Below are 16,104 nucleotides of genomic sequence, written 5' to 3'. Positions count from 1 at the left end.
ACAAGCCCTTTTCCGATGGAGCACTCGAGCCACGGACTCCCGTCCTGCTTGTCAGCACTACGGTTTCCTTCCTCTTGACGGGCGTCCTCCTCTTCCCAGCCGTCTTCCAACCTGCTCAGATTCGACTGCAGTCTTGTCGTCCTGGGCGTTGCCCAGACCGCCCAACTTTGCATCCCCCTCAGCAGCCCACCCATCCCATCGTCCAGGTCATTCGGCTTGGGAAAAATGAAGCCCGCCTGGATCGGACTGGCACTGCACCTTGGTAAAGGTGTGTCATGTGCGAACATTATTATCGGGTTAATCCTTGGATGGGAGACCACCAGGAAAGCACAGGGTGAGGTGGAAAGTCAGTGCTGATGGCAAACGCAGAGCCTGCATGGCAAAGGTTCCAGACCAGACCAGGGATGCTAGGCCTCCAGTCCATCTTCGGCTCCTGGGATGACTTTGGGCCAGTCGCTCCATCTTTGGCCGGCCTACCTCGCGGGGTTGTGGTTGGGGAAAATAAGAGCGAGCACAATCCACGTAATAAATAAACCACGACGCAGCGGCTATTCCTCCCCCTGGGAATCCTGGGAACTGTAGTCCCGACGCCTGGACGGCGGCCGATTGGAACTACGGAATCTGCGCCTGCGCCGCCACCACGCGGGAGGGGCTCCTGAGGGCCCTTTGGAGCCTTGGGGGCCTTTCCTGCCCTCCCCAGAAGAACGCGCAGGCGCACCGGCGGCGGCACGGGCTGACTGACTGGCCACGCCCCCTCCTAGACATAGAGTCAGTCTAGAATTAGTCCCCCAGGGTTCCGCTTCGTACCATAGAGTTGGGACGGTCTCTCCGGCTCGTGGGAGGGGCCGGAAGTGCCCACGCGGTCCGGAAATGACGAGGGGCAAGGCAGGCAGTGCGTGGCGACGGCGTTGCTGCTAAGGGCGGCGGCGGTGGGGCTCGCCCGCAGGTACTTGAGCAGCGGAGGGGCAGCAGGCGGAGGAGGGCTTCCTTGTCCTAGCAGGGGGAGCGGGTCGGCGTGTGGCTCTCCCGCCCGCGCGCCTCCCAACGGGGTGCCCTCCAGTGGGGGACTACAGCTGCCATCATCCGCGGCTAGCCCAAGAACTCTGGTTTTCTCCATTCTGGGACGCCAGATATGTAGGACTGCAATTATTTATCTTCCGTAGCTGACATACGTAGTACAGTTTCCCCAGTCTGCTCTTCCCAGTATGAGATTGCAGCTCGCATCATCCATACTAATGTAGGCGCTCCGTTTTCCCTCTTCTAGCACTCCAAATGCGTAAGACCACAAGCCCCATCATCCATAGCTTACAGTTCGCCGAAATCTGGCCCTCGGGTTTTGCAAGGACTACCATGCCCATCTTCCATAGTGTATATAGGCATTACTGTTAAGATGGTGGTTGAGCCCCTTTGGGGGTTTTTGGGGGGGCGCTGCCCGGCCTTTTTGGCTGTGCCTTCTGATCAGTTGTCTTCTTTTTCCTTCAGCAGACTATGTTTTCTTTTCATGTTTCTATTTGTAAGCCACTAGAGTCGTCGTAGCCTCAAAATTGAGCGAGCAAGCAAATAAATAAATAAATAAATAAAATGCATGCTGTTTCCCTAGTGTGGGCCTCAAATCTGTAAGACTGCAATTCTCATCACCCACGCAGCTTACAGACGTTTTCCAGTTTTCCCTAGTCTGGCTCTCCACACACATCAGACTACAGTTCCCATCATCCTGACTCAAGGTCATAATTCTCCTTCGCCCAACATCTTAACCTTCATATCCATAGGACTGCCATTTTCATTATCAGTCAGCCAAGTATGTAGTTTGCAGGGAATGATGACGCCCACCTCCTGGAGATCAGGTTAGCCCCAACCCTGCTGGCCTTTCATAAGGCCTTGAAAACATGACTTCTTGTCTGAGCTTGGGGCCCCACACGTGGGACAGAGCCTGCCTCCTGGTTATGTGAATGGTGGTTTATTGTTATTATTTTTTGTATGTGCTTTATCTATTTTATTGTAAGCCACCCAGAGTCACGTATGTGAGATGGGCAGCAGAGAGCTAGCTAGCTGCCGGGCATCTGGAGTTAAGAGTAGAAGCTTTCACAGAGAAACTGTGGATGCCGATAGCACCCATCTCCTAAATCCATTTCCATGCTGGCAGTTTCTCTCTTCTTCTTCCTCTGCCAGCTGACTGTGCCCTCCATCCTGGCACATGCCCCCCGTTAACTTCACCATCCTATTCCCCTGAGCATTTCACATTCCAGGCCTTCCATGCCCCCCACCCAGCTCCAAAATGGTCCTTCCAAATTTAGCTCATTGCACAGATTTATAACATCCAAGGTTGACACCTAAAGTTGAAAACTCCACAAACAGTTCTCCGCAAACAGTTTCCACCCCCTCCTTGTCTGTAAAATAGAATAACAGTGAAATAGGTAATAATTTACTGCAGCTTTGTGACATTTGCTGTCTTGGTCTAACAGTAAGTCTTCAGGTCTTTCTTTGGAAATAGTTTGTGAGTATGGATGTGAGAAACATTCCACAAATTCTTGCCTTTCTTTCCTCCCATTGTCCCAAAAGATACACTTGCGTGAACAGAAGAAGCAAGTTCTGAGTTTAAGAGAGTCCTGTCAGCTTGGGAAAGGAGGGTATGTTTGAGGAGTGCAGTTTACTGGAGGTGACACAACACCATGTGATCCCTTGTGTGGCTTCTGTTGGGCCACAGCGAGCAAAGGAAATAGTTTGCACACGCATCCCTCTGCCTCAGCCCTGGAGAAATACACACGTACACTTAACTGTGGAGGAAGTTTCCATTCCGGAAATGGATTTTTGGCCCACTCCTGGTGAGTCTGGTGACTTGAGTAGAGACAGGCAAAATTCTGCTCTTGGCAATTGACGTCTGAGCCAAATCTGGTTTGCCTAGTTTCCAACTAGCTTACTAGTTTTTTGGGAACCAGTTTCTCATTCAAGAGGGGAAAACTGGTTGGTTACTAAGCAACCACACGTGTCTGCCTCCGTTAATTAGGACAAGGGATGCCTGGCCGTTGTCAGCAGCCTCCTTCATTCCATTGGCTGATCCTGTGAGTAACTGCAAACAATTGAGACAGGACTCGCAAAGGGAGAAGAACTAATTTGGAGGGCTGGGAGACTTGACGTTCATCAGAGAAGGTGCAGGTACCGGTGCTTGCAATGAGGAACTGGCAAATGTGTGCTACTCAGAATCTGGCCTCCGCCCGGAATCGTCACTGATACCCTCAGAACTTCCAAAGAAACCAATCTGATTCTGAAGACAAGACAATCCCCCACCTTCAGAGCGTAGCTGACCACAAATACCGAATCTCACCCAAATGGCACTTGTCCATCTTGCAGCGCCGGGGAGGGACCTCAGTAGCTGATGGCTGCCCTGCAAAACTCTTGATTGTTTGGGTTGCTCACAAGCAAGAGATGCTTCAGCTTCTTCTCTGCTAACAACCTTCTTTGTTTTGGTTTTTGTCAAGGGGTTTCAGGATTCTCCCTGCTGCTCTCTGCCCACCCCGCCCAGTGCGTCATGATGACTTACCACATTCGTGAGTACCGTCCCGGGGACTACGAGACAGTGCGTGAGCTGTTTGCCACAGGGATGAGCGAGTACGTGCCCACCCTGTGCATACATATGCTGAAGCAGCCGTGGGTGATTCTGGTCCTCACCTGCACCTTCAGCCTCTTGCTCACCAGCTCCAAATCACTGCTGCTGCCCATCCTTGCTGTCACCCTGCTGTTAGCCATGGGCCGGCAACTGCTGGGCTACTTCTGGTCTATGTACATTGACCGCTGCCTGCAGGAGGACCTGCTGGATATCCAGGCCACGTACCTTGGCCACAAAGGCTCTTGCTTTTGGGTGGCCGAGGTAGATGACTGCGTGGTGGCTACTGTTGGCGCCAGGCCCTCTGAGGAACACCACAAAGAGCTCATGTTGAAGCGTATGTCTGTTCGGAAGGACTACCGGGGCCTTGGCATTGCCAAGGCTCTCTGCAAGATTGTGATCTGTTTTGCTCGGGAGCATGGCTACTGTTCCGTGGTGCTGAACACCCTCATGGTCCAGCATGAAGCCCGTGCAATGTACGAGGGGGTTGGCTTCCGCAAGTATCACCACTACGTTCTACCGACTGTCTACGGCAGGCTGGCCAGCTGTACTGTTTCCAAGTATCGCTATGACATTCCCAGTGCAGACTGAGGAAGCTGCTGAAGGGTTCTCTCTGGCAACTGGATGGATCTGTCCTGTCGTCCCATTTCTCCGTCCTGCACCTGGGGCACCACGGGCAGGGGAAGCGGTTAGGTTCACATACTGCAGAAAGATGCATCTCCGCCCCTGGATGCTGATTTTCGGAGGGCTTTCATGGCCTCCCAATATTTTAGCAATGTGGGAAGGAAAGTACCCTGTTTCCCCACAACGCCTTTGCAAGAGAGAAAGAATTGTATGTTTTCATTTGCAGAGAAAGAGTAATTTTCCATCAGCCCTGTTTCCTGCGGCTTTGGTATTAATAGTTCCAAAGTCACATACAGGCAGTCCTTTTTCACACGACAACTAACTGCCCCAGTGTGCCAGAAAAGACTGTTGGCTGTTCTCGTGGAGGGGGCTTTTTTGCCTACTGTGCTTGACTTGGTAGGAACAGTTTCTTTCATCCTGTCACACTGATACAGCATTATCTACCCATTTTCTTCCAGGGTACACAGCACTTTGCATTCTGCTGACTTTGATACACAAGAAATGTGGTCTCTCTTTCCCGATCTGAGGCTTGTTTCTCAGAATGAGAACTCCTGCAATGTACCCCATTACTACAGCATTCATACTGATCCCCAGATGAGTGTGCTGGATACCTTGGAGTAGCTTCCCGATGCGATGGATTTCAGCTCCTTGGATTCCCAGCCCCAGTGCACCCAGGAGGTGGCAGGCTGGAAGAGGCTGCCTTGGACTGCGTTGTGTCCCTGGGTCTTTTTCGAGCCATGTTTCTACCCAAGGAATCATGTTTCTTGTTTCCCCAAATTAGGGGACAGAAATTGTTTCTCTTATATTGATCTTCTCTTAGAAATATGGATGGATGGTGTAAATGAAGGATCAAAAATTAATTTCTACAGGAAAATATCCCCACAAGGTGTTTTTCTCCGTATGAACAAGCCCCAGATCTTTTATCCCTGTTTTATAGGGGCAGTATCTGAACCCTTCAGTCATTTGAATCAACCGTTTCCTCAGCCCTCCCATTCCCCTGCTTCCCCAAATAATTGAAGGTGAAGAAGCAAGAGGGGAAATAATTTTAAACTTCGCTGGCAGACCTCCATTTTCCAGGAGTTCCTGTTTTAAAGTTTCTTACAGAGTCTGCCATCCGCCAGGTTGAACATACTGATGCACTGTAATCTACCTAGCTAGGAATTGTTAGCTTTAAGGACTGAGATATAAAAAGGAGTTTATTCTGAAAATGAAAATATAGGCAAAAATTGAAAAAAAAATAATAAAGCAGCAAATCTATACAAAATCCTGGTAAAATCAATACAGTCAGTCTAGCTAAAGTTACTTTTTACCAGCTGTTAGCTTTCAGCCCATGGTCAAGGTTCATTGTGGAGAGAACTTTTGGAGAGAGATCATCTGGGCCTCCTGCTTGGATGTTGATAGGCGGGCCCTCCCTGCTGTTCGTCTTTTTCTCTTCCTCCGTTGAGCAGTAGCATCAGTTTTACAGAATGTGGAATAGGAGTGAAAGCCAGCTTCTTTGAACAGTCGGACTGTCGCTTTCCACAATCAAGAAAACTGCTACATCTCTGATGTTGTAGATCTAGCCAGCAAGTCGGGAATTATCTAGTGGCTAAATTAAGCTTCTTAAGAACCCCAAGTGAAATGATAAAGATGCAGCCTTGTTTTCCACCAGTTGGGTGGCTGTATAAATGGGATTGCATCAGAGAGGATTTCTGGGGAAACAAAAGCTGAATTTCATTTGTTCAGGCTTTCGGTATTGGGAACTGTTGCATCATGTCAAAACCTAGGGGTTGTTACACTCCATTTTTAGGAAAAGTTAGAAAACGCAGCACTGGATTTGAGGTTTCCTAGTTAGGAAGAAAGTAGGGTGGAGTCCTTGGGATTTTCTGAGCTTGGCTGTTTTCACAGTTCAACTCTGAGCTACATATATTCTCTTCTAAAAAGCAGGGTGTAAGAGCAGACACTTGGTTGTCCATGATGCAGAGAAAGTGGAATGCTGGAGATGCTTCTCATAATCCTGGAACTGGTTACCAATCTGAGATTGAGGACAGACAAAAAAGAAATATTTCTACAGTATTTACTGAAAACATGGTATTTACTTGCACAAGATGAGTTGGCTTGGAAATGGGGCTGGACCGAGAGACCTTTGGACTGATCCAATAGGACATTTTGGTACCAAGGAGATGGCGGTCAAGCCTTTGCCCTCTGCCAAATTTCTTAGTAGGAAGGAACATGCGTGAATATGAAGCCTGCTTTAGGAAATTTTAAAAAACAGCCTCAAACAGTTGAAGAATTTTTGATTGTTGGGCGATGGGATAGGGTGCTGCTATTTCGAATGGATTGGGTCCCTTTATCTTCAAATCTTTGTGCCTACGCCAGTTTTGAATGTCTTGCTGTGTGAACAGTGACCCTGTTGTCCTGTTAGTTCGTGCATTGGTGTTGTACAGTGCGGGGAAATAAAGTTAATCATGCTTTCTTGAAACATTGCTACTCCCGATACTTGTTTATGTTACGACATCTGAGTTCCAGTACAGTATATGTTGGAATGCGGGCCAGGCGGGGGGGGAATGACAGAAGCCTTTTGTGAGCATCATTTCTGCTCTTCTCCTGGATATCATACCACAAATTTTAACTCAGTACTAACAGATATGTAAATGAGCATGTTATCTCCACAGTTAATAAATCAGGTCACTGTAGTGAAACCATTGTTTAGCGTTGCATATATCTACTTGAACAGCTCTCCCTCTGTTTTCCACCAGCACAGTCAGGAGGAAGAATCAAGCCTCACAATGAATCTGGGCAGCGGACAGATTAAAAATGCAACCTAACAAGGAGCCAGTGTTTTAAAAAAGAGGGCTGCGACCGAGGGGAACCAACAGTTTCCAATTATTTTAACCCAGTCCATTTCAGCCCCTAATGCAGGGCCTGCGGAAGGAGCCACAGGTCCGGGGCTAGTTGGACCTCTGGAGGAATGCTGTTCCAGGGGGCAGGTGTTGTGAGAGAAAAGCATGCCTTCTAGGTCCCATCAGATAGCGTTGTTAATAGTTGGGACCCCAAAGCCAGATCTTACAGGAGAGGCAGAAACAAGGTCCCTCAGATGGGTCCCATGAAGGCGGCTGTCAGTGACAACCAGCATTTTGAATTGCACCCAGAAGTTCATGATAACCAGTGCAGCTCATGCAACAGGATGCAGACGTCACCAGGTCATGACCCTAACTGGATATGACATAAGTGCCCCCTCCCCACATGATACTGGAGTCACAAGGTCACGATGCCTACTGCACATGACATGTTGAACCTAATCCCATCAAGGAAAAGCTGACTGTCAACCCTTGAGGCGTGACTGGCTTAACCCCAAGCCTAGCCCTAACCCTCTCTGGGTTCAGACCAAAACTAAGTTAAGCAAATAATTAACAGAACCCTAGACTGCACTGTCTTTGGGAAGCAAGCCCTGTTTTGTGCACTGTGAACCAAGCTGAGGAACTGGCAATGCAGGTGCCAAAGAACCAGGCTCCAGCAGAAACACGGGCAGACTAGAGGTGGGCCTTCCTAGTCCTGGCCTATACAGAGGATTTTGACCTGCAGCTGGAGGTCAGCCCCCACAAAAGCTGGTGGCTGTGGGCAGAGAGCTGGAAGTTGACCGGAGAAGGAACGGTTGCCAGGAGGGCAAACTCCTGATGAGAGCTGAAGCTTTGCAGAAGTGAGCCCAATAAAAATAAGGCCACTTGGCTTCAGTGGCATCTGGATGGGGAATGCAGAAAACCTGGTATTTAAGGGTGCCTTAAAAGTCAGCTTCCTCAGTGGAAGAACTCCAGCGGGAGCCTTATCTCAGATCTATACATCTTGTAACTACGGATGTGAATTCCTGGATCCCTGGACGGCGTTCCTTGAACCTTCATGCCGGAGCTGGCTTGCTTGATCTCCATTAGACTTGGACGCTGCTACTGCCAGGCCCCACGCATCTTGGACGCAAGCCTGAAGAACGATTTACAGGTTTATGATCAAGGCCAATAATAAGTGGACATGATTTATGACTATGTTTATTCCCTGCGGTAGCTTTGTTAAGCTGTAAAAATAACAATATAATGTAGCAACATTCTCTGAGAACTTCTGGAGGTAATAACTGGGGAGAACCGATGTGTTGTGGTAGTGAGGGGGTAGGACAATTCACAGGCGGTCTCCAACAGTCTCAGCCCAACCGACTTTCAGGTTTTGCCGGTACACAGCTAAAATGAGGGAGACCCACCTTGACATCCTGAACAAAAGATGGGATATAATTGGAATAAATAACATAAATAAATTTAGGCCCACATATGTGAGCTACACAGATGCCCTCCAGAGAAGACAAGGAGTCCTCTACCAAGGTGGCATAGTAGTTAAGAAGTTCAACTGGAACCAGAGAGACCAAGTCGAAGCCTGTGCTTGACCATGGGCTTCATGAATGACCTTGAACCAATCACCCTCAGTCCAGTTTACCACATAGAATTGAGACATCAAGCTCCTATGATAGAATTTCTTCAATTCTGTGTCCCTCTGCCCCCCAAATGCCCAGTTGGCTCATCCACCACCCTGGGCATGGGACCTCACTCTTGTGAAGCTGCTGCAAGCAGGCCCGTGTTCCTCCTCCCTACCTTTTCAATGGGGCCTCAAGTAGTCAGTTGGGAAACGGTGTGTATGTGGGTGGAAGTATGGTGAGGGATGTGTGGTTCTGATAAAGCCAAAAGAACTGACATTTTGAATATTTTATTTATTTATTAAATTTGTCCCCCGCCCATCTCCCCCCAATGGGGGACTCTGGGCGGCTCACAACACGTTAAAACGATAAATAAATATACGATTAAAACCTATAACAATCGGAATCACGATTCAGAGAAAAGGTCGGGCATTCCGCAGCCGTTCCAGGGAGCCAGGCATAAAACGCCGTTCCTGAGCTCTTCAGCGCAGAGGAAGCCCTTCGGAGTCAGCTAGATTTGCCTTCGTCTAGCGAGTTCCCTGCTTTACTCCGCTCCAGCGTTCGCTACACGCGTGGTCCTATTTTAAAGGATTTGGTAAACCTCGTGTGCATTTAAGTTGCTGCTTCTTCCCCCTCTCGGGATCCGGCAAAGAGAAAGCAAGCTTCTGCCGTGGAGATCCTTTTCACACCGTCCTAGCTAAAGGGTCTGCTCGGGCCGCAGCTGCTGCAGAGGAAGTCGGCTTGATCTGGCGACAAGGAGATAACACTTCTGGGGGTGGAAAGGGATCTGGCCTCGTTCCGGAAGGGCTTCGCGGCTGAGGAGAATCCCTCCCTTCGCGCTCGGCTCTTCCCCGGACTGGCCGTTTCCTGGCTGGTTGCTCCGGCGGCGGCGGCGGCGGGAGGAGGAGGAGGAGGAGGAGGAGGAGGAGGAGGAGGAGGAGGAGGAGGAGGAGGAGGAGGAGGAGGAGGAGAAGGCGGCGGGGCTCTAGATGGGAACTAGAACCCAGCATCACTCAAGGGGCTATTTCGTTGGGGAAGCCTAATTGGAGGCCATCAACCTATTCCAACCAGGACTAGCAGTCAGGGCTATTTGCCAGATGCATCTGTTTCCAGCTGACCGTTGAATCAAACCTGCGTACAAACGTCAAAAGACATAATTTTCCAATATGCCTCTCAGGCTACCGGGAGGTAGTCCATGCTGATGACTGGCAGAGCCCTGGTGTACTTGGATGCTCCTGGGGGAAGGTGTTGTGGAGTCTGGCCTGTGCAGAAGCCTCAAAATCGGGGCAACTGACCAGGCTGAAGAGAATGGGGCTGGCCTGGGGGAGGAGGGGCTCTTCCCACATGGTCCACGCTTTATGGGCATTCGTGGACCCTGAGCACCGCAGAACATCCTTCCAGGGCGTGGAGTCACAGAGCTAGAATGGAGTCTTGGGGTCTTATAGTCCAGTCCCCTGCCCACGGCAGACTGTCCCAGGCAAATGGCTGCCCAACCTTGAAACCCTCCAGTGATGGAGCCCCACTGTCCAGGTGGTGGGCTGTTCTTCTGCTTAGGAGCTCTGAGTCAGGAAATGCCTTGTTTTGAGTTTGGATATCCGTTTGTACAGTCTCCAGCTGCTGGTTCTTGTCCTAGCCTTGGGGGCTTTGAAGAATAAATCCAGAGTTTCCCTTATGGGGGTGAAGAGCTATTAAATCGGTTTATACTTGTTGTGATGAAGGTTGGAATGCCTTCTCTTTTTCTTTGTTATATTCTTTTTTTTCTTGCATGTTTTATTCTTACTGTTCTTTTTTCTTTAAGTTTAGTTTGCATTAGTTTTTAGTATTGTAATCAAGATCCTTAATAAAATTATATATGATAAAAAGAGAGCTATGCCTCTGCCCACATTAAGACTTGAGTAGGTCCAGGAAAACACAAAAGTTGAATGCAGTAGGAATAGGCTATTTAAGAAATATGTGTAGTAAAACAAAAAGGGAGGGGAATGAACGAATGTGGATGGAATATGAAAGTGACCTCTTACTGTTAGAAAGTTTGGTTTTTCTTTGGTGTTTTTTGCATAGGGAACTTTGCCCTTGTCTTTGCTAAATTTCACTGGGTGGCTTTCAGTCCATTTCTCCAACTTGCCAGGAAGGTTCTGAATTTTCTTTCGAGGGTCTTGGTGGTTCCACCCAATATTGTATCCTCCGCAAGTCTGATTAGCATTCTCCCCACCTCTTCCTGCCAATAATTAATGAAAATCACGAAGGAGAGAGGACCTAGGACTGACCGGCTTCATCCTTACTGGGAATCATCGGCCAGAACCTATTCTGCGGGGGTTCAATTCCTCTCCTGGGCATTGAGCCCTTCGGCCTTTGCACTCTAGAGGACTATAGACAGTGCATACGTTTTAGATACCATCCAGGTCCTAGCCCTCAGTACTGTTGCAGGAATATATAGAAGCTTTCAGAACGGATACCAGTGTTTCTCAACCTTGGCGGCTTGAAGATGTGTGGACTTCAGCTCCCAGAACTAAAGAAAGGCCGGCTGGGAATTCTGGGAGTTGAAGTCCACACATCTTCAAGCCGCCAAGGTTGAGAAACACGGCTGTGTACGGTGCACCTTTTCTGAAACCGTCAGAGGCATACAAATGTCACGCTTCGTGCTTTCATGTACAAGCTTTGACTTATCTAACATACACATGAAATACACAAATATACCCATGCGTCTCCTATGTAAAATCTCGACTCAGAAAACGCTGTGCACAGAGGCATCATATAAGGCAACGTCCGCGCAACTCGCTCCCTTGAAAGCTTACGGGAGGGCGGGCTGTATATACCATCCTGGTGGATTTAATTTGAATTCCTGCACGGGGCAGCAGCCGGACTTTGTGACCGCAGCGGCGCTCTCTACCTCCCGCAGAGATTTCAAGCCACGACACCGCGTTTCCTCGCCTTGAGTAAATTCCAAGGATCGGTGGACTTTGTCTGTCCGCGGGCTCAGCCGAGCAACGGCGGGGTGGGAGGGTGGGGGGCCGGAAGAACGGCTCTTGACCTGAACTTCGGAAGATTTATCATCAGAATCACGATTCAGAGAAAAGGTCGGGCATTCCGCAGCCGTTCCAGGGAGCCAGGCATAAAACGCCGTTCCTGAGCTCTTCAGCGCAGAGGAAGCCCTTCGGAGTCAGCTAGATTTGCCTTCGTCTAGCGAGTTCCCTGCTTTACTCCGCTCCAGCGTTCGCTACACGCGTGGTCCTATTTTAAAGGATTTGGTAAACCTCGTGTGCATTTAAGATTGCTGCTTCTTCCCCCTCTCGGGATCCGGCAAAGAGAAAGCAAGCTTCTGCCGTGGAGATCCTTTTCACACCGTCCTAGCTAAAGGGTCTGCTCGGGCCGCAGCTGCTGCAGAGGAAGTCGGCTTGATCTGGCGACAAGGAGATAACACTTCTGGGGGTGGAAAGGGATCTGGCCTCGTTCCGGAAGGGCTTCGCGGCTGAGGAGAATCCCTCCCTTCGCGCTCGGCTCTTCCCCGGACTGGCCGTTTCCTGGCTGGTTGCTCCGGCGGCGGCGGCGGGAGGAGGAGGAGGAGAAGGAGAAGGCGGCGGGGCTCAGCGTCTCTCCGGCTTCCTTCTGAGAGCATGGCTGCCGGCGTCGATGGGGGTCAGAGGCGGCCAGCGCCTGGACACCTGGCGGCAGGTAAGCGACGTGGGGGGGCGGGACCCGCGCACACCTACACGCCAGGAGCCGGGCCGGCTGCGTCTTTCTGATCGAAACCTGAACGTCAGAGGCGTGCGCTGGCTTGGGGCACGGAAGGCAGGAAAACGAGGCCAGGTCTTCTGTACGCGCGACGCAGCCGGGGAAGGAGAACAATTCCAGGGCGAGGGCCCTGCCTACAGGGGGGTCATCAGACCGGCTCTCCGAATTCAGAGGAAAGTTCCCCGATGTGCCAGACAGCCACACCGGGATGGTTGCCAGATACCTGGGCCCCGACTGGGGCAGGACAACGCGGCTTCAGTCAGCGTAACAAGGAAGGTGGCCGGCAGGACCGCGGGCAGGAGACCCAGCAGCCTTGAGACTGAGATGAACTTGGAGGAGCGCGAAGGGGCCTCTCCCTAAGCAGTGGAGGCGGATTTCATATCCTGATGGCAACCCTAATTGGTTAAAGACTGCCCACGAATCCCGTTGTTGTGGTTGTTGTGGTTGTTGTTGTTGCTTCTTCTCCTTCTCCTTCTCCTTCTCCTTCTCCTTCTCCTTCTCCTCCTCCTTTCTTAAAAGTTTACCCCCTTATTTTGCTTCCAAAAATTACCAAACAGCCTGTCCCCAAAATGTAGCCAAATGCCTTTGTAAAAATGTGCCAATAGAAGATTAACAAACTGGGTCATTGTCCACTCAACCGTGGACTTTTCCAAAACAGAAAAGGGTGTTTTTTATTCTTAAAAGTTTTGCTTGGCTTCAGGAATTGATCACTTCTCAATTACTAAAAAAAAAAAAGAACCTCTTCTCCATTCTGAAGGGAGGAGAGCATCAAGCAGAGCACTTCATTTTGAGAAAGGCTATTAAGGGAATCAGAAGAAAATGTCTCTTTCAGTGCTCGAGGCTCATCTTAAGAACCGGAGGGGGGGAGTAGCCATGGTGGATCTGGCAGAGCTTCAGGCTGCTGTTTCTTAGTGCTCAGTCAAATGCTTCTGAGGTGCTCAGAAGCAGGAGAAGGAGACCTGTCCCTCTCCCTCAGTGGCTTCCCCGCAACTGGCATTTGGGGTCCCCGAATGATGAGCAAAATGGAGTTTTGTCCTCCCCCGGTTCCACATCTGCCTCTTCTGTTTCTCAGGGCAGCAGAGATGCGACTTGGTTGCAGGGAAGTACCACATCCGGAAGTATGAGGACAGAGACTACGACACAGCACGCGCCTTGTTTGCTCATGGGCTCAAGGAACACATTCCTACTGCGATATGGCACCTTCTCAGAAGTCCTCAGAACTATCTGGTGCTTCTGACTGTGTTCCTTGTGACCTACGTGAGCTCGGCTTCCTTTATCATCTCCCTGGTGGTCGTGTCTCTTCTCTTGGTTGTAGGCATGGTTTATATGAAGGTCCTCTGGGAAAGGTATATCCAAGATGCTCTCGCTACAGACATGCGAGACATCAGGGGAACCTACCTGGACCAAAAGGACTGCTGCTTCTGGGTGGTGGAGGGTGGGAAAGAAGTGGTAGGCATTGTGGCTGCCGTCCATCCCAACGACCCATCTTTGCGGGGCAGTGCCCGGGAGCTGAAGCGTATGTCTGTGAAGAAGGAGCACAGAGGCCAAGGGCTCTCCAAGGCCCTAACCAAGACTGTTATCCAGTTTTCCCAGGAGCGTGGCTATAAGGAAGTTGTGTTGGCTACCTCCATGGTGCAACACGCTGCTCAAAGGGCCTATGAGAGCATGGCCTTCCACAAGGTCCTGGTGGTAAATCCCTCCTTCCTGGCTAAGCTGGTGCACTATTACGACTACTTGTATTGCTATAAAATCCCAGGAACTCACTGAGATCCACCTCAGAAAATAGTCCACCACCCGGAGCAGAAGCGCCTGCTTGTCGACCAAGTTCTACATTCTGCCCTGATGACTCAGCAGAATTGCAGGCTCAACCTCCTCCTTGTGGGAGTTCAACCAACTGCTCTGAAGAGGCTCTGCATGACCTGAGTTCACCCTCCCTAAGGCTGGCTTCCCAGCCTAATTAGTGACCGTAGAAAACCTGTTATCTGACTGTGATAAGAAACCCTACAGCGCACCCCAACGTAGCCAGCCCTTGGAATTGCTTACCATCCTTTTATGGACAGCCACAAGCTTCTCACAGAGATATTCTCATTTAAGTCACATTCTCCTTAATCTGCCAACAGCTTGGAAGAGAGGGACACAATGCAGCCTTTGTCGCACATGCCAAATCTGTGGCAGAGAGGGGAGTCCTCCCAGAGATGTGGTGTGGAGCGGGGGGTGCTTCGTCTCATTCGTGCCCCTCCCAGAATGTTAGGACTACAATTTCCATGATCGACTGTCAAGCTGGCTGGTGTTGATGGGAACTAGAACCCAGCATCACTCAAGGGGCTATTTCGTTGGGGAAGCCTAATTGGAGGCCATCAACCTATTCCAACCAGGACTAGCAGTCAGGGCTATTTGCCAGATGCATCTGTTTCCAGCTGACCGTTGAATCAAACCTGTGTACAAACGTCAAAAGACATAATTTTCCAATATGCCTCTCAGGCTACCGGGAGGTAGTCCATGCTGATGACTGGCAGAGCCCTGGTGTACTTGGATGCTCCTGGGGGAAGGTGTTGTGGAGTCTGGCCTGTGCAGAAGCCTCAAAATCGGGGCAACTGACCAGGCTGAAGAGAATGGGGCTGGCCTGGGGGAGGAGGGGCTCTTCCCACATGGTCCACGCTTTATGGGCATTCGTGGACCCTGAGCACCGCAGAACATCCTTCCAGGGCGTGGAGTCACAGAGCTAGAATGGAGTCTTGGGGTCTTATAGTCCAGTCCCCTGCCCACGGCAGACTGTCCCAGGCAAATGGCTGCCCAACCTTGAAACCCTCCAGTGATGGAGCCCCACTGTCCAGGTGGTGGGCTGTTCTTCTGCTTAGGAGCTCTGAGTCAGGAAATGCCTTGTTTTGAGTTTGGATATCCGTTTGTACAGTCTCCAGCTGCTGGTTCTTGTCCTAGCCTTGGGGGCTTTGAAGAATAAATCCAGAGTTTCCCTTATGGGGGTGAAGAGCTATTAAATCGGTTTATACTTGTTGTGATGAAGGTTGGAATGCCTTCTCTTTTTCTTTGTTATATTCTTTTTTTTCTTGCATGTTTTATTCTTACTGTTCTTTTTTCTTTAAGTTTAGTTTGCATTAGTTTTTAGTATTGTAATCAAGATCCTTAATAAAATTATATATGATAAAAAAGAGAGCTATGCCTCTGCCCACATTAAGACTTGAGTAGGTCCAGGAAAACACAAAAGTTGAATGCAGTAGGAATAGGCTATTTAAGAAATATGTGTAGTAAAACAAAAAGGGAGGGGAATGAACGAATGTGGATGGAATATGAAAGTGACCTCTTACTGTTAGAAAGTTTGGTTTTTCTTTGGTGTTTTTTGCATAGGGAACTTTGCCCTTGTCTTTGCTAAATTTCACTGGGTGGCTTTCAGTCCATTTCTCCAACTTGCCAGGAAGGTTCTGAATTTTCTTTCGAGGGTCTTGGTGGTTCCACCCAATATTGTATCCTCCGCAAGTCTGATTAGCATTCTCCCCACCTCTTCCTGCCAATAATTAATGAAAATCACGAAGGAGAGAGGACCTAGGACTGACCGGCTTCATCCTTACTGGGAATCATCGGCCAGAACCTATTCTGCGGGGGTTCAATTCCTCTCCTGGGCATTGAGCCCTTCGGCCTTTGCACTCTAGAGGACTATAGACAGTGCATACGTTTTAGATACCATCCAGGTCCTAGCCCTCAG

The 16,104-nt window shown here is 49.8% G+C and overlaps 2 protein-coding genes across 3 annotated transcripts; both read left to right on the top strand.

The window, feature by feature from the left end:
* Positions 1–864: 864 nt before the first annotated feature.
* Positions 865–6,686, top strand: LOC103050100 (putative N-acetyltransferase camello). Its single transcript, XM_007442628.4, has 2 exons — positions 865–946; positions 3,477–6,686. The coding sequence occupies exon 2, from the start codon at positions 3,527–3,529 to the stop codon at positions 4,190–4,192; it is 666 nt and encodes a 221-aa protein (XP_007442690.2). The 5' UTR covers positions 865–946; positions 3,477–3,526; the 3' UTR covers positions 4,193–6,686.
* Positions 6,687–9,053: 2,367 nt separating this feature from the next.
* Positions 9,054–15,557, top strand: LOC103053349 (N-acetyltransferase family 8 member 3-like). Of its 2 annotated transcripts, XM_088133231.1 has the most exons (3): positions 9,054–9,631; positions 12,229–12,326; positions 13,459–15,557. In XM_088133231.1, exons 2-3 carry the CDS (start codon positions 12,269–12,271, stop codon positions 14,151–14,153), a joined length of 753 nt encoding a protein of 250 aa, XP_087989357.1. In that variant the 5' UTR covers positions 9,054–9,631; positions 12,229–12,268; the 3' UTR covers positions 14,154–15,557. The 2 variants fall into 2 exon arrangements, with proteins under 2 accessions (XP_087989357.1, XP_007445439.4); XM_007445377.4 differs by lacking the exon at positions 9,054–9,631 and having other exon boundaries at positions 11,240–12,326.
* Positions 15,558–16,104: the final 547 nt, after the last annotated feature.

The sequence above is a fragment of the Python bivittatus genome, unplaced genomic scaffold (assembly GCF_059951505.1).
Source record: "Python bivittatus isolate LINGU-HERP-01145 unplaced genomic scaffold, Pbiv_v1 ctg000070_np1212, whole genome shotgun sequence".
NCBI classification, from domain to species: Eukaryota; Metazoa; Chordata; class Lepidosauria; order Squamata; family Pythonidae; genus Python; species Python bivittatus.
Note: the sequence above shows the minus strand (reverse complement) of the source record. Positions and strands in the feature narration are given on the sequence as shown.